Below are 25,492 nucleotides of genomic sequence, written 5' to 3' on the forward strand. Positions count from 1 at the left end.
TAGGAACAAGGGCCAAACCAACCACCCAAGAATGGAATCGTCGAGGGAAAACACTTGACAACCTCCTAGAAGCAGCTTTTTTTTTCCACCAGACCTTTCTCCATCAATTATGAATCTGATGCCATCACTAAACACATTTCTTAACTTGTAGCCATTTGTTGAGTGTTTTTTTTGGTGTCTAATCCGCATATATATCAACATTGCCCTTGATTTCCTTGACTGTATATCTCTTAAATGTCAACATATACACGTGTGATTTAGTTTACGAAGATTTTTCAATGCCGAGAACCTCGATCAGAGAGTAAAAAAGGCATAAGGTTCACAATGGTGTAAAATTAAAATGAGATATAACAGGCTAGGATTCGAGTTACAAGAACAAGGGCCAAACCAACCACCCAAGAATGGAATCGTCGAGCGAAAACACTTGACAACCTCCTAGAAGCAGCTTTTCTTTCCACCAGACCTTTCTCCATCAATTAGGAATATGATGCCATCACAAAACACATTCCTTAAATTGTAGCCATTTGTTGAGTGTTTTTTTTGTATCTAATCCGCATATATATCACCATTGCCCTTGATTTTCTTGACTGTATATCTTTTAAATGTCAACATATACACGTGTGATTTAGTTTACAAAGATTTTTCAACGCCGAGAACCTCGATCAGAGAGTAAAAAGGCGTAAGGTCCACAATCGTCTAAAATTAAAATGGGATATACCGGGCTAGGATTCGAGTTACAGGAACAAGGGCAAAACCAACCACCCAAGAATGGAATCGTTGAGCGAAAACACTTGACAACCTCCTAGAAGCAGCTTTTCTTACCACCAGACCTTTCTCCATCAATTAGGAATCTGATGCCGTCACTAAACACATTCCTTAAATTGTAGCCATTTGTTGAGTGTTTTTTTTTTGTATCTAATCCGCATATATATCACCATTGCCCTTGATTTTCTTGACTGTATATCTTTTAAATGTCAACATATACACGTGTGATTTAGTTTACAAAGATTTTTCAATGCCGAGAACCTCGATCAGAGAGTAAAAAGGCGTAAGGTCCACAATGGTCTAAAATTAAAATGGGATATACCGGGCTAGGATTCGAGTTACAGGAAAAAGGGCAAAACCAACCACCCAAGAATGGAATCGTCGAGCGAAAACACTTGACAACTTCCTAGAAGCAGCTTTTTTTGCCACTAGACCTTTTTCCATCAATTAAGAATCTGATGCCGTCACTAAACACATACCTTAAATTGTAGCTATTTGTTGAGTGTTTTTTTTGTGTCTAATCTATACACATGTGTATAGTCTTTTATACACCTGTGTATTATATTCAAAACTGGTTACATATATGTATATTAACAACATATAGAATATAATGCATGCACACTAGTAGATTCATTTAAAAATTATGAAACTAATGAAAAAGAAACATATCACATGTATGCAAAAATAAATAACTTCATTACATATTCCAAAAAAAAAAGTTAATTCCCAAAAATAATTACAATTTTAATCTCAAAGAAATTTTTCAATATTTATTGAAACGTATAAAAAGTTAGAAACAATATATTATGATATCTATATATACGGATAATAAAAGAAAAACAATATTCAAGTTAAAATTAAAACAAAATCTATATATAAAGAAATGATGGAGAAATAATTAAAAATGAAATAGAGAGAGTTAAGAGATGAGAAAATTATGGGATTTTAATTAAATATACTTGACTAATGTCAATTTTGCTCTTTTAATCTAAAAATGATCAACGGCCAAGATTAGTTCACTTAGTTCACTCTCAAGAAGTTGTTCACTCTTGAACCTAATCCATAAATTATAAATGTGATATATGATATCAAATCGAAACCACATTAACAGCAATCGGACTCCTAACCATATGATCATCATTTTTCCATGTCAATGATCCAAATTCATAGCTGCCATTGTTGCTTTTATAAGGTACAAAATCGATCCTGTAAGTCATCTTCTCCCCCGATTTCGAAAACCTAAGGACATCAGGATAAACCCAAGCTTTTACTCCCGCAATTGCTTCTAGTGTTGAATAATAAACAATTGGGCCTTCACCGATATATGTAACAGTCCTGTAAACCGATAAATTTCCAACCATGTTAGCGACACCGATGGATGGATAGTTGAAGTTATAGGATTGCGTGGGAGTTTTTTTGCAGTAAACCGGTGTGTCAGTCAAGTTCTTGAGTTGTTCGTCGTTTGCTCCATAGCTGCAAAGGAGATCGATTAGATTGTTGGTATCAAAATCGTAAATGAGTCCGGGATCTATTGCTGCAGCTGGGTTAATATGTCCTGATCCGAAATCAAAAGGAGTCGCAATTGTAGTATCATCATTTCTTATGAAACTTTGGGTGTTATCAATGAGGGTAGCTGTAAGAAAAATGAAATTACCTTTTAGTAAATGGGGATAAGTACATGTTATAAGAACTAAGAAAGACGGTCATTTGTGACATAACGAAACTTAGTCGCTTAAGACCGGTTGCAATTGATCATTTGGGAGTGGCCTTTTGTGGTAAAGGAGGCATAAAAAGTAGTAGGCAAAGTGCTAATTAACCTGTGGTCATTATTGCAGACTTTATCGCGGCTGGGCTCCAATAAGGATGAGCCGATTTTATTAGTGCAGCCACTGCAGCTGCATGTGGACATGACATAGAGGTTCCAGAGAGAATGTTAAAGTCTATGTTGTTGCCAAGTGTGTTTTTTGTCGCGAGAGGTGACCATGCGGCCAAAATGTTCACTCCTGGTGCTGTTATATCTGGCTGTAATCAAATTTACGATACATATTAGATCAATTTGGGTCCATTTGGTAAAAAAAATACAGAATGGAAAGACACAAACTTTGATGATGTCGGGAGATAAAATGTTTGGTCCCTTGGAAGAGAAGATCGCCATTACTGGTGCTGGTTTAATCCCGGCACTTGTTACTGTTAGGTAGATCCTAGCTGTTGGATTCCTAGAATAAAGATGAAACATTTCTGATTTAAGGTTTATGGTTAAGAGTTTAGGGTCAAGGGAATCGTCCAAGACTTCCCCATGTTCCCCGTGTGACACATTAGCAACACATCAACTTTTTTCCATCTTTTCTCGTATTACCCTAGAATGCTCAGCGTCGTCCCGGATTTCCCAATAACAAAACTATTTTAAGTGAAGTTAAAATTTAAAACATTAATATATACACGATTGAATCTCTTCAGCTTCCGCTTTCGACTCCCTGGTGCTCCCTGACCGCGACTCCCTTTACCCCTATAGAATTATGCTTTTAAACTGTTCCCTGATAGAGAATTTATGGTTTAGTGACTTACTTTTCAGTGTCCATGTACGATTGAAGCTTTTCAGCTTCCGCTTTCCCGATCAAAACACTTTGAACAACGGTTTGAAACAACACGTATGGCGCAAGAGGATCAATGAGGATCATCCCAACACCACCGCCTTCCTTTATTGCAATCGCCTTCTCTTTCCGATCATCATTCAACGTCTCGAGTATACAGACCACGATTCTCCCCTTGATCGAGTTTGAATCCAAGGTGTTTTTCTTGCAGAAGCTAAATAAGAGGAGTCAAAACATTAGGTTCGTACTCTCGAACCAAAAGATTGGAAGTTCAAATCCTCGATACAGGTGTGGTGTATCTATCATATAAAATCTTGGAACTGCTGCTAAAAAATATTATTTAGGTTCAAAAGAAAAGCGTCGCTAATTGTTATGTCCGACAAATTAGTGTCGTATGATTAAGATATTTTTGCCTACTACTTTTGCGACGATTTTGGTAGAAAAAAAACATGAGTAAATCCATTGCATGTTTATAAAATTTAGTTGGAGACATTTTCGACGCTAGCTTTTCACTTATCAGATTGTATTTTATTTGTGATGACTTTCTCTTAGCTTTGGTTATCTTGTGTTGCTGGCAAAGTTTGTTAAGAATACCTTGCATTCCTGGAGGGTATTCCCGACGCTGCAGCGGTGCTCCCTGATATTATACTGTATTGTTTCCCTTGATCAGGAATTGTGTTTATCCCGAAACCCTTCAACTGTTTTAGATTCCCGAGAAGTAAGTACGATGGAAACTCACGATCGACTGTGCTAGCACCGACTGTGAGGATCCATGGAGCCACGTTAATCACTGCACGTGGGAAGAACTTGTTACCAGCCGATGCACATACAACAACACCATTCTGAAATGCATGAAATGATCCTATAGAGATTGGGTCTTCAAAGTAAATTTGTTGGGGCGGAAGTTGACCAAGAGATATAGAAAGAACATCGACGCCATCGTGAATAGCGTCACTAAATGCCGCTAGAAGGTCGGCATCATCACAACCTCCAAACCAGCATGCTTTGTATACAGACAATCTAGCGCTTGGCACGCCTCCTCTTGCCGTGCCTGAGCCTAATCCGTACATGCTAACATTAGAGACCTTTGATCCAAGAATAGTAGACGATGTGTGGGTCCCGTGGCCATCACTGTCTCGTGGTGATCGAAAGAAAGTTTGGTTAATGCTCTCCAGAGGACCATTTACCGCTTCGTATCCTTTGGTGTAGTATCGAGCGCCTATAATCTTCCTACAAAAAGCGAATTGAGTTAGACGATATCGGGAAATAAGATCATGTGGCTTCGTACACAGAAAATCCATCATGTGACAGGAAAAAAATATACACTGACACAAAAAGTGTTGCAAAGGATGGCTTGTGACACATAGTCCGGTGTCGTTACAGGTAGCCAAAAGAACATGTAAGCAAACACAACCGGGTGTTCCTGTTCTAGGCTATTTAAAATAAAATAAAAAATTACTGTTTAGTTCCAAATTGACATGTGAAGGAACTTTTACGTGAAAAAAGAAATTGTTGAGTGACCAGAATAAAAAAAAAATATAGTTATGTATAAAAATATGTTGGGTGACTTTTGTTAAAAAAACAAAAAGTACAGTGTTTTTTATGATTTGCCTTTGTTATTTATTAATTTCGTAAGCGTTATCATAATGCTTACATAGGCCACAAGGGCATATCAAACATGGATGGCCTGGTGTTTAGTTTTTTCTTTTTAATTTCGTCAAACGTTAGTGACTACACCCTTTAGCGACGACTCCAGAAAACACAGTGACAGGATTTACAGTTTTTAGCGATGAAATATTCACCGAGAAAGATAGTTAATCTTTCACTACCTGTTGCAGTTGAAACGTGTGAAATTCTGTCCGGACACACATTCTCCCTTGAATCTTTTCGGCACAGGCCCTAATCCGTAGTCAGTGAAGCTTTGTGATTCCGGCCATACGCCTAATTAATTGAGTGTCATTTTTCGTTAGTGAACTAACTATGAACTTGTGGGTTTATGTCCAAAAGTTTATAAGAAACTAGTAATTACCTGAATCAATAACGCCAACAATTACATTCGATTGTATATCTGTCGCAAGCTTATTGTATTGCGGAATAGAATCGATTCCTAGAAATCTCCATGAATTAGTAGTATGCAATTGATTCATTCTGCTCTCAAAGACGGAAACAACATCTTCATTTTCTGTGACACAAACCAGACTTGATACTGTTAAAAACAATTATGATGGTATATTCACTAATGCTATATTGTTTTTAGATTTGTGCTAGTAATGCAACAGGTTAGTATTTTATATCTTTGTTTCGGCTCACTGAAAGCTTAAATCGAGCCGAGCTTGAGCAAAAAATAAGTTTATTTAACAAACGAGCATGTGTTTCGCTTGTTAAGCTCGAGTAGGCTCACAAGTCTATTATTTGTATACTATTCATATAATATATTAAGTATATGTTTACGAAACTATTTTTATGATATGTAAAATTGTGATATTATAGTTAAATAAAAAATATTATTATATAAATAAAATAATAAACTTAATAATATAAATAACAAAAGAGTTGAGCTCCAACTAGAAATTACTCATGGGCCAAGCTTTAGAAGTAAAGCTCGAAACGAGTCTAGCTCAAGCTCGAGCTCTAGTAAGTTAAATGTTGATCTCGGGCTTAGCTTGTTTACATCCTCTAGTTGGAATATAAGCTACTAGTGACAAGTGTCGGTATTAGTTTGTAGCAAGGGGACCTGAAAGTTTCATTGCTTGATCAGGTGTAAGCATTGCTGAGAAGCCTCTGAAGCTTTTAGTATAATGGTGGATTGTTGCTTGTTTTGCTCCATTATAACTGAAAAATTAAGAAGTTCGTCACAAACCTGAGTTTTTTAAGGTCTCACCAGTATATAAATATGGAACCTATACAAACATAACGAACAAAACAAATGTCATCTTCAAATTATATACATATATAGTCTTGTATGTGTGCTCGCCTTTTGAGAACCGATGCCAGCATGTCATGGTTAGCCGAAATGACCGACTCTGAGCTCAGGTGTGAGTGTTGTCCCATGTAGACTATGTAATGCTACACATTGAAAACGTATGTTAGCAACATATGATCCAATGTTTTTGGTCGTAAATGTCATTAGTGCACTACTAGAATATTGCTACTATATCCCTATCAAAATTTCCTACGCATTTCCTACAAACGAAAATGCCGACACTTTTTCCCACAAAATACCTATGAACAAGAAAGGGTCTTAGTTTTGTGAAAAAAATTTTATTATTCGTTTTATTCAACTACTCTATGAGCTACAATTAGACAGATCAAACTATAATTACCTTTCTATCAGTATCGCCATGGGTGACCCCAAGAATAGCAAGCAAAATAAAGCTGAAAAATGTTACTAACTTCATACTTGTTGAGGAGCCAAAAGGTTGCATTATAAAGAAAGTTATTTATAAACTTGCTTAATTAGTAGATTTAGCAACTGGATTTGTACGCTTTATATAGATGAAACCATTGAGAATTTTAGAGCTATAGAGTTAAATTTAAAATTATTAAATTAATTAAAGAAACTTGAGTTTAAGGGTACCATCAAAATGAGACGGCTGGTATTGTAGTTTAAGTAGCCGGCTTTTGTTTTTAGTTTTTGTTCTAAGAAACTTGTACTGTGGTCAATGACCGTCTAAACTAGCTTATTCTCTTGGATCATCATGGGGAGGGAATCGAGAGACTGGGGCATCGTTTTTCGGCAATCTGTTGAGAAGTCGAATAAGATGAAAAATAATTCGTCAACTCAACTCGGTGATTGAAGATCAGAAGTCATATGCTGAAAATGAACTAGAAATGTCTTGGTAGGATCGTGAGAACTTTGGTTGCACATTGAAATGTTCTGGTACTATGAACTTTTACATAGTTTCCGTGGAATTCACATGATACTCATTTTATAAACGATAGAAAAATTAGATAAGAATGGTAAAATGAGCAACAAGCTGCGCCGCAACCCCCTTTTAAATATCAAATCCTGAAAACAACAAAACTAACAACAAAACTCTGATTCCTTGGAGTCAAGAAATTGCTATGCACTACCCTCTGCATTCTGTTCAGAAAATCAACAGCTTCAAGAGCAAGAGAACCAAATATATCAAAAAAAAAAAAAAAAACGGGAATGAAGACATAATGATTCTCAGAACAAACTTTTTCATGCTTAGCAACTTTCTCCGATTCATTTGAGAAGTATTACAGTGTTACAACATTTAATGTCTCATATGGTCAGATTTTTTAGATTCTCTATATTAGAACACATTCGGTCAAAACCGAATCTCCCATTAAAGAAGTTTTAAATTCAAATTAATTTTCTTGTTGTAACTTACCAATTAATTGGTCAATATCCTAGCTTGTTTAGTTCCTAGTCAATAGCTCCCTTGATTATAGCTTATTAGTTCCAAGTCAATAGCTCCATTCTAGTATATATGTAAAACCTTTGATCAATGGCAAAATACAAGTTTGATACATTCATGTGGTATCAGCCAGGTTTTGCAAAACCTAAACACAACCACCCTCTCTTCCATGGCCGATAATGCTATTACCACCACCACTGTGACCGCCGGCACAACAGCCACACAATTGCTCACCATGATCAACTTCCTTTCATCTCTAAAACTCACTTCTACCAATACCCCTGCCCTGCTTCCCACACCCACTTCCGCCCCTAGCCAACGGCCCTTCCTTGGTAAATGCCTATGGTGTTTTACCAAAGGACATTCATTAACCTCATACCCATTATTTAAGAAAGCTCATCCCTCAATCACACCTCCAACCTACAACCGATCCAATAACCAACCAAAACCCCAAGCACACATGATGGCAACACACCCCACGGTGGACTCCGATTTATCTTGGTTGAAGGATAGTGGTGCTTCTCATCACATTACCAATGATCTTAGTGCACTCTATATGCATAGCCCATACGATGGTACCGAGGAACTTATCATCGGTGATGGTTCGTCTCTTAAAATTACTCACATTGGCACCATGACTCTTTATTTTTCTAATGTTCCTATTGTTCTTAAAAATGTTCTTTGTGTTCCTTCTATCTCCCGTAACATCATATCTATCTCTCGCTTATGCCTTGATAACAACATATTAATTTTATTTTTCTCTTCTCATTTTGTCATCAAGGACTTTCCCACTCGCCGAACCATTCTTCGGGGAATCACTAGTCATGGTCTCTACGAGCTCTCATCAACTAAGTCTCCTCAAGCTTTTCACTTGCAAACCACCAAGAAGTCTTCATGGCATCACCGCCTAGGACATCCACATTTGCGTGTTTTACAACATTTAGCTTCCTTTGTTCCCTTTATTTCTAGCTAGCATGAATCATGCAATTCTTGCTGCATTAATAAAAGTCACAAACTCCCTTTTATTCATCTTCTTTAACTTCTAATACACCTCTAGAATTAATATTTTCTGATGTTTGGTCATCTCCAATTACGTCTTTTGATGGTTACAAATATTACATAATTTTTGTTGACCATTTCACAAAATACATTTGGATTTATCCACTAAAACATAAATCGGACTCTCTTAATACTTTCATTCGATTTCAAAAACTTGTTGAGAAATTTTTCAAAACCAAAATTAAGCAATTATTTTCAGACAATGATGGAGAATACATCAAACTATCCTCTCACCTAGCCTCTTGTGGCATTTCTCATCTCACCTCTCCTCCTCACACACCGAACACAATGGCTATGTTGAACGTCGTCATCGCCACATTGTCGAAACCGGCCTATCACTACTTTCTCATGCTAAAATGCCTCTAAAATTTTGGCCTTTTGCTTTCACCATCGCCACTTATCTCATAAATAGATTACCCACTCCCACCTTGAATAATCATTCTCCTTATTTTCGCCTTTTCCACATCTATCCAAACTATGAAAAACTTCATAGTTTCGGTTGCTTATCATACCCTTGGCTCCGACCCTACTCAAAACATAAACTTGAGTCTCGGTCAAAACCGTGCATCTTCATCGGCTACTCATCCTCTCAAAGTGCTTTCCATCTCCTTGATCCCCTCACTCAAAGAATCTACACTTCCCATCATGTCCATTTTCTTGACCACATCTTTCCCTATGAATCCCTTTCTCAAACCTCTACCCCTATCTCACCGTCACCCGACACTTGGTTACCCCTCACCACACAATCAATTTCCCTTTCTACACCTTCTTCCACTCCTCCTCAAAATTCAACCCCTTCCAATCCCACTACCACTGCTTCTACACCATCTACTTCAAACCCACCCATCATCACCTATCAAAGGCGTCCACCTCCCAACCAAACCCATCCCACCGAACCCCCTCAACCACCCACCGACCCTCCCACCAATATCAACCCAACGCCTCCATCCCCTACACACATCCCCTCGGACTCGTCATCCTCTTCACAATCCGTTGAACCCATTCCCTCCCCTACACCCGAATCCACTACTCCTTATCGAACCCGACCCACCCGTAAACCAAACCCAAAGTATCACAACTCCGACTTCGTCTTATACCACTCTACCACTCATACCCTTCCCGAACCCACTACCATTACCCAAGCCCTCAAACAACCATTATGGCGAGAAGCCATGCAATCCGAGTTTGACGCTCTCACACGTAATCAAACTTGGACACTCGTTCCTCCCGATAATGCTCCTAACCTTGTTGGATGCAAATGGGTCTACCGCACTAAATTCAAACCCGATGGTTCGGTGGACCGCCTAAAAGCACGACTTGTTGCTAAAGGCTTTCATCAACGTCCTGGTTTAGATTATGTTGAAACCTTTAGTCCGGTGGTTAAACCCACCACCTTACGCCTCATCCTTGCCATAACCACTTCTTTCAATTAGCCTCTCGCCACCTTGACATTAACAACGCCTTCTTACAAGGCACTCTAACCGAATCGGTTTACATGTCTCAACCACCCGGGTTCGTGGATCCTTCCTACCCTACACATGTTTGCAAACTTAACAAGGCTATCTATGGTCTTCATCAAGCCTCCCGTGCTTGGTATGATGAACTCAAACACTATCTTTTGTCGATTCACTTTAAACCCTCTATCTCTGATCCCTCTCTCTTCATCAACAAAGTCACATCTTCTCCTATCTTCATTCTAGTTTACGTTGATGATATAATCATCACCGGCGCAAATCCATCTCTCATTAATTCTTTCATCCAAACACTTGCTATTCGATTTTCTCTAAAAGATCTTGGCGACCTCTCCTACTTCCTTGGTATTGAGGTCATTCCTCACAACCATGGTCTATTCCTATCTCAATCCAAATACATCCTTGACATTCTCACAAAAGCCAACATGAGTAATTGCAAACCGTCGCCCACACGGATGTCTAGTTCCTCTACTATTACCGTATTGGATGGTGACCCCTTACCATCCCCGACCGAATACCGTGCCTTTGTTGGAGCATTACAATATTTATCTTTAACCGGTCCTGATATCTCTTTTACAGTTAATAAGCTTTCACAGTTCATGCATAAGCCAACTACTACACATTGGGAAGCTTTGAAGAGATTGTTTCGGTATTTACATGGCACTCTAAATCATGGAATTTTTTTCAGACGTCACTCGCCTCTACAGCTCCACGCCTTCACTGATGCGGATTGGCCGGCGATCGACCATCTTACCGAAGCACAACCGGCTATATTGTTTACCTCGGTCAAAACCCAATCTCATGGAGTTCTAAACGCCAACCGACACTGGCCCGTTCATCAACCGAAGCTGAATTTCGAGCTGTAGCTTCCACAACAACCGAAGTGCAATGGCTCGTCTCCTTGATGGTTGAACTCGGCTTCAAATCCACGGTTACCCCTACCATTTATTGTGACAATCTAAGTGCAACACACTATTCAGCAAATCCAGTTTTCCACTCACGTACGAAGCACCTTGCCTTAGATTTTCATTTCGTTCGTGAAAAGGTTCAAGACGGCACTATCCGCGTGACTCACATCTCCGGAGACGATCAACTTGCGGATGCTTTAACCAAACCTCTACTACGCCAACGGTTTTCCAACTTCTCACCTCCAAGATTGGTCTCCTCGCACGATCGTCCATCTTGCGGGGGCATATTAGAACACATTCGGTCAAAACCGAATCTCTCACTAAAGAAGTTTTAAATTCAAATTAATTTTCTTGTTGTAACTTACCAATTAATTGGTCAATATCCTAGCTTGTTTAGTTCCTAGTCAATAGCTCCTTTGATTATAGCTTATTAGTTCATAGTTAATAGCTCCCTTGATTATAGCTTATTAGTTCCAAGTCAATAGCTCCATTCTAGTATATATGTAAAACCTTTGATCAATGGCAAAATACAAATTTGATACATTCATACTCTACACATATATACTGGTTAAATTATTAATGCTAACGAGTCATTTTGTGCAGGTTACCTCAACTTAAACCTATAATTTTAGTTGGTTTTCTTGTTAAATTTCTTGCTCGTACTTATATGTGGTTCATAATGTGAACTAACACAGTTCAACCGTGTCATGTAAATAGGGGTGGACCCATGTGTTCCAACAACCGGCGCCAATGAACCCATAGAAAATGTGAACAAGACGTGTTAAGATTATACCAAAAGTTTTATGTTAAAAAGATTAATTAAAGTCTATTACTAGATGTCTAGATTCTAGACTCCGTCTTATATTTAATTATGTTCTTTTTTATTATTACTATTCATGAGAAAGAGATAGAGATGAACAAGACTACTCACTAGTCACGTACCTCTCTTGTTTTTAAAATATTACAAATTTAAGAATGTAGACAAATTAGTTGGTGTTAACTCGTGTGTTACAATGGGAACTTGTTGGTACGTGTTTGGTTCATCACAATATAATAATAAGAAAAAATATAAAAAATAAAAGAGAGAAAATATATAACATATGAAATTACCACACTATAAATAAGCAACATGTTGCTTCATATGCTTGTATCCTATGTATAGGGTGTTTCCCAAAAAAAAAAAAAAGAAAAAAAAAACTCTTAATTTTTTACTTTCAACCTATAAGGCTTTTATCTTTTACATTTTAACCTTTTTGATTTTTTTTTAATTTTAACCTTAAAACTTTTCATCTTTTACAATTTAACACAAACACTTTTTTCTGTTCAACTTTAGTCCCTCGTACTTTTATCTTTCATGAGTTTTTCATTTTATTGCGAGTCAACACGCCGCAACGTGCATGGGGGTTCAATGTTTTTTCGTCTATTTTTTTTAGTTTGACAGGCCCTGTCACAACGCGTCTATTTTTCTCCGTTTCACAAGTTTATCGTAACGCGGAGGTCCCAGATGGACTCAGTTATTCTTTTCTACATTTTACATTACGTCTAACTTTTGCATTAACATGACGTAATGGGTGTGCGTGGTTCAATAATTTTACGTCTGTTTTTCGTTCGATGTTATTTATTCCTTTTTTATTTTTACGAGATTTTCTGATGTTGGTGGTTGCTGGCAATGGTGGCGGTGCTACTTGGCATGATTTTACGAACGTATTTAACCTATTAAGCTTTCTATTAATAATTTGGTTCGAGTTTACCCATATACCTTCTTTACTTAAAAAAAATATTTTTTAGTTACGTGCATATTTTTTACGTATGTGTTGGTATGAATTCAATTTGCTCTACGTTTCGACGTAAATTTTTTCTGAAAACGAGCTAGGTCAAATATAATATGTTTTCCTATAAGAAAACCATTTTTAGGTACATATTTTTATGTACGTTTCGATATAAATTCAAGTTGGTGTATCTTTTGACGTAAACTATTTTGGGAAACGAGTCAGGTCTAATATAATATGTTTCCGTGCTTATTTTATGAATGTTTTGTAAAATTTGTTTCGAATCGAGTGGAGTCAAATCAGAGTTTCTTTTTTTCCGTTTTTTTAATCAAAAGCTCTAATTAATCTCTTTTAATTATACGTGTCAACTTTTCCGCTACATGTGTTACGTTTGCTATGTATGAGTCGGGTCGCATATAATACGTTATGATTGTACGGTACAAATTTGATTTACTTTATGTTTTGAACCAATCACAATGCTTATATAGGTTACATTGAGTTCAATCGGAAATGTCAAAACACGCGTTTTCATATGATTAACGCATCACATAACGTTTGGACTAATCCATTTGCGACGTACCCGCGCGGAAACGCGCCAGGTCTTATTCCTAGTTAATAAAAAAATCAAGTTAATAGAGATTATTTGATGACAGGCTATTAGGCCAGGGGGTGTGGCTATTATTCCTTCTCTCTATAAACTTTTTTACATACTTTTATAAATATATTTTTGTAAATATATTTTTATAAGGAAAAATTACACATTTTGTCCTTTATCTTAACACCATTTTGCAGACGATGTCCTTTTCAACGAATTTTGACAGGTTTTGTCCTTTACAAAGAGTTTTGTTGCACATCTTGTCCTTTAGCCCTAACCTAGTCAAAGTTGGACGAGTTCAACAATAGACTCAACAAGCTTCTCTCGATGAAGGAAAAGGAGCAAGAACTAAAAATGGAGAAACAAATCCAGAAAACATGGAATTTCTCGCGAAAGACTTTTCACATCTTGTAGAGGAGGACCCTCGTAAGGCACAAATTCGAGCGCAATATATGTAGTTTTTATTTTCTAGTGCTTTATTTTTTAACTTTGCATTTTTAGGACTTTGTATTGTTTTATTTTATTTTAATGAAATTATGTTTTTTTTTAATTTTCTAGTTATTAAAATTGGCATATAAATTAAAAAAATAAAATATATAAATAAAAAATAAATAATTAGGTAATGATGATGGGGGCTTTAAACCATTGAATGCAAGTTAAAGAAAAGGACTTTAAAGCCCCATGTGTGACGTGGCAATGAGGTGACGTGATAAAGCCCCTAAAGGCTTTATACCACACTGGCACACCCTGTCTCCTTAGTAGAGTACTTGTAATTAAAGTTGAGCGTGTGTAGAGTATGAAATTAATAAAAATCAAGTTAATATAAATTACTTATTAACTAATTATTAGTAGAGTACTTGCACACTAAAGCTGAAGGGCTGTAACTGAAAATGTGAAGTAAAAGACGATATGCAACGGTAGTTTTTTCCTAAATGAGTGTTGGTGGAAAAAATATTTACCGAAATGGGTGATTTGAAAATTATTTACTAAAATGGGTGTTTTTCCTTGCTTTTAACTAGTCTTTTATAATTTGTTTATCTCTCTCCTAATATCATTGGATATAACCTAATTCAATATTAACTAAAGAAACTACGGTATTGCTATTTACTAATTAATGTATAAATTATTGATTATAATTTAAAAGAAAATCATTCAGTTTATGGTATTTTATTAAAAGTTTTTTTTTTTTTTTAATTCCTCTAAAGATGTTTTGTTTTACTTTTAGATATAGAATTTAAAAAAAGAACTTTTTTGAAACGTTTTGTTCATTCAGTTTAGTTTTTTTTCAATTTTTTAGATATAGAATTTAAAAAAAAAAAACTTTTTTGAAACGTTTTGTTTTACTTTTGTTTTAATTACATATATTTTTAAGTACATTTTTAAAATCAACATGTGTTTATCTCATTCGCTTTTAATACATTTGGTTTCCTAGCCCCAGAGGTCGTGGAATTCCTAAACAGGGTATAACGGTTTGTAATAGTAATCTCTCAACCTTTAAGGGTCGTTTCGTCTTTAGTAGGATTGGTTTTACAATTTAAAAGAGGGTTGCAACGCAGCTTGTTGACCGTTTACCAGCCACTTGTTTGTAATTTGTTATTTTGGCATTTTAATGAAGATGAAAAGGATGAGCTTCCTGGGAAAAATAAATTAAAATAGTTTAGAGAATATAATAAGAAATGTTTTTATAATATTTCTTTTAAACTGACTAAAATTGAACAACAACTTTTGGTGAGAAGCTTTAGAACTTGATTTTATTTTACAAACTAATTTACATAAGATTATATAGCGTTGTTTGACCTGTCATTTTTCTAAAGCTTAAAGCTCCAACAAAAAAACTAATAAAAACAACTTTATAAACCACTCCGGTTCAAGTTGAAGCTCATAAACAAATTAATGCATAATAGCCAAACTATTCGGACTACGAATTAAATAAAATTGAGTTTTACTATTTTAAAAGAAATTTTCTTAAAAAAACCAGATACAGGCATGAAATCAAACGAAAAAAAAAAGATAAATAATAATAATAATAATAATAATAATAATAATAATAATAATAATAATATTAATAATAATGGAAAAACAAAGATAAATAATAATTAGATAATAATATTGCATTAGTTATCGTTAAATTAGGTTTTATCCAATAGATTAGGAGATAGGAAACAAGTTTTTGTTAGAAAAAAACCTATTTTGGTAAACATTTTTCAAACCACCCATTTTAGTAAATATTTTTTTCATCAACACCCACTTGGGAAAAAACTCTGTTTTAATACAGTTATTATATATTAAATAACAATATCATATGGGTGAGATTCCAGTAAAAAATATATTTCTCGTAGGAAGTGTGAGAAGAGATAAGAATTAGCATGTAGACATCATGTTTTAGACTTATGCATCATGTTTGGACTTAGCCATGATGTTTTTGGTTGTTTTAGCAAGAAAAATATCAAACATAACAGTTTAAAACAAAATGCAATGTATTATAGGTTTGAAATTTAAAACACAACAAAAACACATTGTTTAACACTTAAAACACCCTACTTAACATTCTTGGCATGATGTTTAAGTTTTAAGCCTAAAATTCATTGCATTGTGTCTTAAATTATTATGTTTGGTGTTTTTCTTTCCAAAACAACCCAAAAGATCATGCCAAAGTCCAAAACATGATGCCTACATGTCAATTCCTATGTCTTTTCACACTTCTCGCAAAAAATGTCTTTTTTATAGCAATCTAAACAATAAGGAATTGAATCTGAATTCCAATTTCATCCGGATTCTATATGTAAAACGAACACGATTCAAATCCAATTGCCCTATTGTCATATCTACATTTGCATACGCAATTAGTCAACTAAACCATTTTAGGAGGCATTTTGAGAAGTATAAATGAGATGAGTCGCTCATTAGCTCGATTGGGCTCAACACAACTTTGTATACATCCCAAAAAAAAAAGTTTTTAAGTTTGACATATAGATACAAGAACAATTTGTTGTTTAGAAGATCCAAAGTAAGATGTATTTAAATTTTCAAAACTGACTTTATGATATTAAACCGAAATTACATTAACAGCAATCGGACTTCTAACCAAATGAACATCATTTCTCCATGTCAATGATCCAAACTCGAAGCTGCCATTACTGCTTTTATAAGGTACGAAATCGATCCTGTAAGTCAACTTCTCCCCTGATTTCGAAAACCTAAGGACATTAGGATAAACCGAAGTTCTTACTCCTGTAATTGCTTCTAGTTTTGAATAATAAACAGTTGGGCCTTCACCGACATATGTAACAGTCCTGTAAACCGATAATTTTCTAGACATATTAGCGACACCGATAGAAGGATAGTTGAAGTTATAGGAGGGTGTGGGAGGATTCTTGCAGTAAACCGGTGTTCCGGTCAAGTTCTTAAGTTGTGCAACGCTTGCCCCATAGCTGCAAAGAAAATCGATGAGATTGTTGGTGCCATAATCATAAATGAGCCCGGGATCTATTGCTGCAGCTGGATTTATGTGTCCTGATCCGTAATCAAAAGGCGTCGCATTTGTCGAATCGTCGTTTCTTATAAAATTTTGGGTGTTATCAGTGTTGGTTGCTGTAAGAAAATTGATAATATCTGGTTAGTCAGACAGTCGGTTGGATTTACACGGTCGGTTCCAAGCTTCAAGCTGAACCGAACCTTTAGACCTTCGAACCGTGAAAACCGAATCGTTAGAATCTTAAACCGGCCGACTTGCTTTAGTTGTGACACGTTAGTCGCTTTTGAGAGTTTTTTAATATCCCTGGTTGCAACCGTAGTTACATATCAGGGCATCAAAGGAAACACTCTGTCAACTTACTAAGAGATTAACTAGTAAGTCAAAAAATTAACTGTGACCGATTTTTGGTCGCAAATGAGGCCTAAGAAACAATATTTTTTTGTCCAACCTACTAAGCAAAGGGCTAACCTGTGGTCATTATTGCAGACTTTATCGCGGCTGGGCTCCAATAAGGATGAACCGATTTCAGTAGTGCAACCACCGCAGATACATGTGGACACGACATAGAGGTGCCAGAGAGAATGTTATAGTTGATGTTGATGCCAGCGGTTCTTGCTGTCGATACAGGAGACCATGCGGCCAAAATGTTCACTCCTGGTGCGGTTATATCCGGCTGCAATCATTTTCGTTGCACGAATTAGAATTCAGAGTTTCATTTGGTAAAATAATACATATTGGAAAGATACCGACTTTAATGATGTCGGGAGTTATAACGTTTGGTCCCTTGGAGGAGAAGACCCCCATCGCTGGTGCTGGTTTAATCCCGACATTTGTTACCGTTAGGTAGATCCTTGCCGTTGGATTCCTAGAATTACGATGAAACTATTTCGGTCAGATGATAATTATGTTTTTAAACCATTATTTGTCTAGAGAATGTATTCATGATTTAGTGACTTACTTTTCGGTTTTCATGTACTTATGAAGCTCCTCAGCTTCGGCTTCCCCGATTAAAACACTTTGAATTACTGACTGACGCAATATGTATTTTGCAAGGGGATCGACGAGGATCATCCCGACACCACCGCCTTCTTCTACTGCAGTCAACTTCTCATACCTGTCATCACTAAGCTCCTCGAGAATACATACCACGATTCTCCCCTTGATTGAGTTTGAATCCAATGTATTTTTCTTGCAGAAACTAGAGGAGATAAAACAACAAATATTTAATTTGCTTAGTTTGGAAAATAAGAGTCGCTAATGTCACACGCTACAAATAGTGTCATCTTTGGTACATTTTGGTTGCTATTTTAGTGACAATTTAGGTTGAAAAAACACTATAGATGTCATGCTTATCTTCAAATTCAGGTGGGGACATTTTTTGCACTATTTTTCACCTATTAAGTATTGTATTTTCTGTGACTTCTGACTATACTAGGGGCTTGTTAGGTTTTCTAATATAGTGTTGTCTTAAAAAGGCTTACGTAAAAGTGTATAACTTGGACAGGCAAGACAATGACAAATGAGCTTAGAAAAAGCTCACCTTAAAAAGGCATAACTTAGTATACGTATGGTGTTACGGGCAGGCAGTTTGTCCTGACTGTTGGACCCGAATTCCATCATGAAGTCCCGATTCCAGACTCAAAACAGTTTTTCTTTAATTTCGTGAGTTTCAATTTATTTCATTTTCTATGTAAGTTTATGCGTTTACTATAAGAATCCATTTCAATAATTAGGCCGTCAATTTTCCCTATAAAAGAGAAGTTGACATAATGGTCTAATCATTCATTTTTATATCGATTTTCCTAAGAGTAGTCTATTTATTATTATATCTGCTTCCGCTATGCATCAGCTTCTTTAAAATACCTTGCATTTCTAGAGGGAATTCTTGACGCTGCAGCATCGCCCCCGGATATTAAACTATACTGTTTCCCTTGATCTGGCTTTGTGTTTACCCCGAAAGCCTTCAACTGTTTAAGATTCCCAAGAAGTAGGTACGACGGAAACTCACGATCGACGGTGCTAGCACCGACGGTGAGGATCCATGGAGCCACATTCGTAGCTGTTTCTGCAAAGAAACTGTTACCAGCCGATGCACTTACAACAATACCTTTCTGAAACGCGTGAAATGAACCAATAGCCATTGCGTCTTCAAAGTAAATTTGTTGGGGAGGACCTTGACCAAGAGATAAGGAAATAATATCGACACCATCATGAATAGCGTCGCTAAATGCTGCAAGAATGTCGGCATCTGTACATTCATCAAACCAACATGGTTTGTATACAGACAGTCTAGCGCTTGGCACGCCCCCTCTTGCGGTGCCTGAGCCTAGCCCGTACAGGCTAACATTGGAAACCTTTGATCCAACAATAATAGATGATGTGTGTGTCCCGTGGCCTTCGCTGTCTCGTGCCGATCTGAAAAAAGTTTGTTTAAAACTCTCAAGAGGACCATTTACCGCTTCGAATCCTTTCGAGTAGTATCGGGCTCCTATAAGTTTCCTGAAAAACACCAATTGAAATAGACAAAATCGGCAACTAAGATCTCATGGCTTTGAGAACAAATACATCACATGACGCAAAACAAATATAGTGACAAAAAAGTGTTGTAAAGGATGACTTGTGACAAATAGGTAGCTGTAGCAGTTAACCGTAAGTGCTTAACTAATTCATACTTTTTAGTTTCTAGTCGTTATTGTAATAATGCTTACATAATAATGCCTAATGGGTTTTAATTCACCTCGGTAGAAAAGCTCACAAATGTGTCACAATAGACAGGACAAGTCCCTTTAGCGACGACCGTAGAAAGAGTAACAGCTTTAACAAATTTTTAGCGACTAAAACCCCCCAATTAAGATGGTTAAACTTTTACTAGTGTAAATCTGAACGTGAAACTCGGCACATAAAGACAAGCGTCACATCGATTACCTGTTGCAGTTGTAGCGTGTGAAATTCTGCCCCGACACACATTCTCCCTTGAATCTCGCCGGCACAGGCCCTAATCCATAGTCATTGTAGCTTTGTGACTCTGGCCATACACCTAAATCAAGTATTGTTTTTCATTAAGACACTAAACATGAGCTTGTGGATTTATAAGAAACCAGCATTTGTAGCAAGTACCTGAATCAATGACACCGATAATAACATCTGATTGTATATCTTTAGGGAGCTTGTTATATTGAGGAATAGAATCTATTCCTAAAAATTTCCATGAATTGGTCGTATGCAATCGATTCATCCTGCTCTCGAAGACCGAAACAACATCTTCATTTTCTGCGACACAAACCAGACTGTAATCCGTTAAAAACGATAACAATTGTGACGAGCTAAAACGTTAAGTCATATTGTACGATATATATAACATAATATATAATATATATTAATTAATTGTTTTATCATAATTATATAACCAATAATATTCACTATTATTTATAGAAAATAATATTTATATAAACGGTTCACGAACTTTAGTCAGGCTGCGCTCCTTTATAGATCATGAACCGTTTCGCTTAGCTTGATTCATGTCTTTTGCCAGCCATTTTTACTATATCATGAACGTTTGGCTTGTTTACACCTTTAATCTATATGAGTATAAACATAGCACATTATACATGCTTTCTTATCTTGTTCTAACTTGTCTCATCCAACCGATAAAGAAATAGGCTGGATTTTTTTTCCTAGATTTGTGTCACTAAAGTTATAGATTAGAATGTTTTCTAGATCTGTGTGAGTAAAGTATAGGTTGATTAGAACCTAAATCTACTGGCCACAAAAGAAACTAGATTAATTTTAATCTATTTTCTTGTACCTGAAAGTTTTGTTGCTTGATCAGGTGTAAGCATTGCCGAGAAGCCTCTAAAACTTTTAGTATAATGGTGGATTGTTGCTTCTTTTGCTCCACTATAACTGCAAAATAAAGAAACAGTTTGTCATAAGGGTTTTGTTCGAGGTCCCATTTGAATATATATTCAGATGGGATTAAGAAGATAAAGTTGTATGAATATAACGAATCAAACGAATGTCTATAGTTTTAGTCCTATAAACTAGCTTGCCTTTCGAGAACCAATGCAAGCATGTCATGGTTAGCCGAGATGACAGACTCTGAGCTCGGGTGCGAGTGTTGTCCCATGTAGACTATGTAATGCTACCACATTGAAAGCATAAGTTAGAAACAAATCCAATGTTTCTGGAAGGAAATTAGCATGCCAAACTATCAAAAAAAAATGACAATGATGGATACTGTTACCTTTCTATCAGTATCTCCATGGCCGACCGCCAGCATTGCAAGTAATATAAAACTAAAAATTCTCATACTTGAGGAACTAGAAGTCACAATGGTTCAACTTGATTCTTTACATGCCTTTAAATACAAAATTGAAGACAACTAATGAGGAGAGAATTACTCCTCTATACATGGATACAATTGACTACATAATTACACTTTAAAGAATTAATGGTGTGGGAGGATATTGCTCCAAGAGTTATGTTATTTTCTAATAGGATTGCCTCTTTCAAAAAGTTAGATTTAGCAAAGTTGCAATTGAATTTGTACGCTTTATAGTCATTGAGAATGTGAGAGCTATAATAAAATATATAGATGAAGTTGCAAATACATAACCATAATTTTACATGGCCTGGAAAAAGCTTGAACATACTCAAACTTATACAATAATCTAACAAAACAAATTAGTAAGATAAGTTTCATATGATCAGGTGCATGGAACTCACCATTCTTTTAACCTTCTTCTCCAAACTCTTTTGTAATCTCTTGTCAACATCGAGGTCACTTTTTGACAAGGCCATCTCCGAAAATCTTGAAAATTTGTGAGCCTGAGTGAATAGAAAATACGGGCCCCTAAAATATAAAGTGTTTAAAAAGAATATATAAAAAAGTTTTTAAAAAGATAAAACAAGCATCACACATGCATTTGCACATCAAAACGTAGAAAGAACACACGTTGTAAAGGTGTATTCAGAAAAAAAATACGAAAAAGTTACGTCACAATTTTTAAAATCATAATTTAAGATCGTGCAAAACCATCATAAGCTATCCATATTTTTTTAGAAAATACATAAGAGTTAAAAGAAAAACAAAATAAAACTTTTTTCATTAAAAAAGTATTTTTTTTTTTTTTTTAAACATGCAAACCTAATTGTAGATTGATTAATAATTTAAGAATTAAGTTAAATAATAATTTTTGAAGTAAATTTGAGATGTAACTAAATGATTCCCATTTTCATTTAATGTATTAGCCAATTTTCTTGATTTAAGGCTCTGATTTCATCAATCAAGATTTTCCTCCAATTTTGTCAATCTTCAGTACTTCCTTTTTATAGTTTAAAATACGTGAAGATTTTATGCACTCAATTTCAGTTTTCCATTTTAAATTCGTAATTTTTAAAAATATGCAAACCTTGCCAAGTTTATCGTTTTAGAAGGGTACCCATTGTAAACGTCTAAATCATTCAGAAATTACAATTTTTTTTTTCTTTGTGAGTTTACTTAAAAATTGGCAAACCTTGCCAAGTTTATCCTTTTAGAAGGGTACCCTTGTAAACGTCTAAATCATTCAAAAATTACATTTTTTTTTTGAGAGTTTACTGTGTGTTTTATTGCTTCCCCTCTACATCACTTTTTCTCACGGTTGGCCTATGCTGCACAAGAACCTTGTCAAAGTTGGGATGGGGCAGTGAACTGATATGCAATAAATTTCATTTTATACATTATTTTTCTAAATAATTAGATTTTTCCAAACACTCAAATAATTACAAATTTTTTGATCTTACAGTTCTAAACAACACCACATCATCTCATCTTGATTAATCAATTCCCCCAAAAATGATGATGAGTTCTTTTTGTAAGCATTTGAATACGAGTTAGGGCTCGTTTCATTTTTAGATAATTATTAGATTTACCGGTTTTAATAAATTGTTACCTATGCAGACAACCCTTTCGCTACAAGCTCCTGCATGGTAGTTTAGACAGGACATAAGATCCACAAACTGTCATGTGTGTTAATAAAAAACATGGCATCTTGAGTTTTACTACCGGTTCAAATAAAACATCCTCAACCTACAAAACTCATAGATATTAGTAGACCTCGGAAATATGATATGTATTCCAACATGTTATTTAGGATCTTTGCGGTAAACGTAAATGTCACACTTACACAAACAACAAAATTAGAGCCGGAAAATGCTTCAATCTTACATGACAAGGCTTCAAAGTCGCTTTTAGTTAATTTATATGGGTATCTCCTAAATGCACCTGCATACCAAATCACATGTTATATAGTGTTTTCACAATTTCACTTTTCATAAACTTTAAAATAGGGGTGGGGTGGCAATTTTGGCCCATTATTTATGTCTGCTTAATTTTGGTTATGTTCTACCCCTTGGACAATTTCAAAAGCCTTGGCTAAAAGGAAAACACTAAAATGGGATGCACGCGCAACCACTTGCATCATCTTATTTAAATTCGCATTATTTATAATATAATTCTTGTACTAGGCGGACTAATAAGTCCTTTTTCTAGGAAAAACAAGAGAAAGTGTATCAGAGTCAATAAAATTAGACCCAACCCAACAATAAATACACATTTTGAAAAAAAAAAATCGTTTTGACTTGTTACCCAACCCGAGTGACTAGCTCATTATTGAGAAACTAGAATCCAAATTTTAAGGAAAAACATATATTATATCAAACAAGTACTTAGAATCCAAATTTTAAGGAAAAACATATATTATATCAAACAAGTACTTAAACATATATTAAAAGTTATATTGAAATAGTATCACTTTTAAATTTAAAAGTATATAAATAGTAATAACCACTTTTATTCTTCTCTGTAATATATATATAATACAATATTCTATTTTGAATTCACATTTTTACTAATGCAATTAATTAGTTAGTAAATATACACATACCTTTTAATATGTATTAAAATAATAAATATCTTACATACTTATATTTATATAAAATCAACCCCCATATATAAATTGTGATTATTATAACTTATACTTACGTCTGCGTACCTCAAAAATCAAACCTCATATATACATTGTGATTGTTATAACTTATACTTACGTCTGTGTTCCTCAAAAGTTTTATGAATTTTGACTTATAAATCCATCAAACATAGATAACAATCACAATAAATATTAACGCAACCAAATATTACCACAACAAATATTACATCTATTATTGCAACCAAATATTACATCTACTACTGCAACCACCGTCGGCCCCGACCATCCCTCTTCTCTTTCTCTGTCACACGTCTCTGCGTTGCCCCACTACCACGCCACTACCGTAACAAAAACGTTGTTTCGTAATGGTCTAAATTCTTCCGCGGAGATTTTGGTGGTGGTGGGGGTTATGTATGGTGCGAAATTGAGGCAAACAACAGGGAAAGGATGGTTGGAAGAGCCGGGCCATTTTTTTTATTTTTTGAACGGGGCGTTGCTTTGGTTGTCAATTCATCTGAAAGTCCGATTTTTAGCATGTTGTATTTTGAATGTGTTCCATTCATTTGAACGTTTTTGTTGGGTTTTATTGAATGTTTTGTTCTGCGCGTCGGTTTGTAAAGTCTGATTTTTAGCATGTTGTTTGGTGATTCGGGTTGTATTTAAAGTCCGATTATCGTTTGATTGTTTGGCATGTTGGTAACTGCTAATCATCTAATGGTGTATTGTTGGTAACTGCTAACCATCTAACGGTTTGTTAAATACTGTGTTTGTTTTACATGTCTGACGGTTGAGTCAAAAATACTTTGTTTGTTTTACATGTCTGACGGTTGAGTCAAAATCGGTGGAAGCGGTTCGTAGTATTTAGTGAATTGCATGCGCCACTTATATATATTGTTTATGTGGAGGGTTCAAATGAGAAGAAATCTTTTGTAAGAAGAAAAAAGAAGAACTTTCAACCAATAAGAATGTTTCATTTTACTTCATTTAATATTTGCATTTAATTTTACTATATGGGTATATTTGTAAACTTACATAAATCATTAATTTTTAGTCTTCCTCTTTAATAGCTAAACTACATTGAATTTGTAACTTATTTTCAAAATATATATTTTTTTCAAAAAATAAAAAAAATAATAATTTAGAGTGTCGGACAACTTACTAGATGTGTAGGATAAATAACGAGTTATGTAGGATAAATTTAAATATGTGTAGGATAAATTTCTAAAGGTGTAGGGTAACATTTTATGTGTGTAGGCAAAAAAAATTAATGTAAAGAATGATAGTTTTTATGAGTAATTAATTACTAGAAGATAGTAATAAATTAGATTAAAGAAAAACTACTTAACATTTTCTTCTAAGTAATTAATGTAAAGAATGGTAGTTTTTATGAGTAATTAATTACAATTGTACCCTTTGTTCTTTTTTTTCTCAATTAAATTTTCTTCTCAAATGAATCTCCCCCTATTGTACCCTTTATTCCTTTAAATATTTAATAATAAAGAATT

General features: G+C 35.2%; 2 protein-coding genes across 2 annotated transcripts; both read right to left on the minus strand.

Annotated features, from left to right (window-relative positions):
- Nucleotides 1-1,689: 1,689 nt before the first annotated feature.
- Nucleotides 1,690-6,844, minus strand: LOC110931716 (subtilisin-like serine-protease S). Its single transcript, XM_035974950.1, has 10 exons — nucleotides 6,680-6,844; nucleotides 6,331-6,422; nucleotides 6,091-6,188; nucleotides 5,386-5,538; nucleotides 5,186-5,297; nucleotides 3,951-4,586; nucleotides 3,331-3,570; nucleotides 2,867-2,981; nucleotides 2,583-2,787; nucleotides 1,690-2,398 (listed from the first exon to the last, which is right to left on the minus strand). The coding sequence occupies exons 1-10, from the start codon at nucleotides 6,779-6,781 to the stop codon at nucleotides 1,854-1,856; spliced, it is 2,298 nt and encodes a 765-aa protein (XP_035830843.1). The 5' UTR covers nucleotides 6,782-6,844; the 3' UTR covers nucleotides 1,690-1,853.
- A 9,723-nt stretch (nucleotides 6,845-16,567) lies between these two features.
- LOC118491482 (subtilisin-like serine-protease S) lies at nucleotides 16,568-20,123 on the minus strand. Its single transcript, XM_035989301.1, has 7 exons — nucleotides 20,099-20,123; nucleotides 19,945-20,056; nucleotides 18,883-19,518; nucleotides 17,978-18,217; nucleotides 17,770-17,884; nucleotides 17,488-17,692; nucleotides 16,568-17,135 (listed from the first exon to the last, which is right to left on the minus strand). Exons 1-7 carry the CDS (start codon nucleotides 20,121-20,123, stop codon nucleotides 16,591-16,593), a joined length of 1,878 nt encoding a protein of 625 aa, XP_035845194.1. The 3' UTR covers nucleotides 16,568-16,590.
- Nucleotides 20,124-25,492: the final 5,369 nt, after the last annotated feature.

Source organism: Helianthus annuus, chromosome 1, assembly GCF_002127325.2.
Source record: "Helianthus annuus cultivar XRQ/B chromosome 1, HanXRQr2.0-SUNRISE, whole genome shotgun sequence".
Lineage (NCBI taxonomy): Eukaryota > Viridiplantae > Streptophyta > Magnoliopsida > Asterales > Asteraceae > Helianthus > Helianthus annuus.

Bases quoted from the DNA above. Each gene is read 5' to 3' on its own strand.
- LOC110931716 (XM_035974950.1), bottom strand. From the start codon at position 6,781: ATGCAACCTTTTGGCTCCTCAACAAGTATGAAGTTAGTAACATTTTTC. The intron at 2,788-2,866 runs GTTTGTGTCTTT...ATTTGATTACAG, and splicing joins TATCTCCCGACATCATCAAA to CCAGATATAACAGCACCAGG. The intron at 2,399-2,582 runs GTTAATTAGCAC...TTTTTCTTACAG, and splicing joins GTCTGCAATAATGACCACAG to CTACCCTCATTGATAACACC.
- LOC118491482 (XM_035989301.1), bottom strand. From the start codon at position 20,123: ATGCTGGTTTCTTATAAATCCACAA. The intron at 20,057-20,098 runs GCTCATGTTTAG...TACTTGATTTAG, and splicing joins GGTTTCTTATAAATCCACAA to GTGTATGGCCAGAGTCACAA. The intron at 17,885-17,977 runs GTAAGTCACTAA...TCGTAATTCTAG, and splicing joins AAGTACATGAAAACCGAAAA to GAATCCAACGGCAAGGATCT.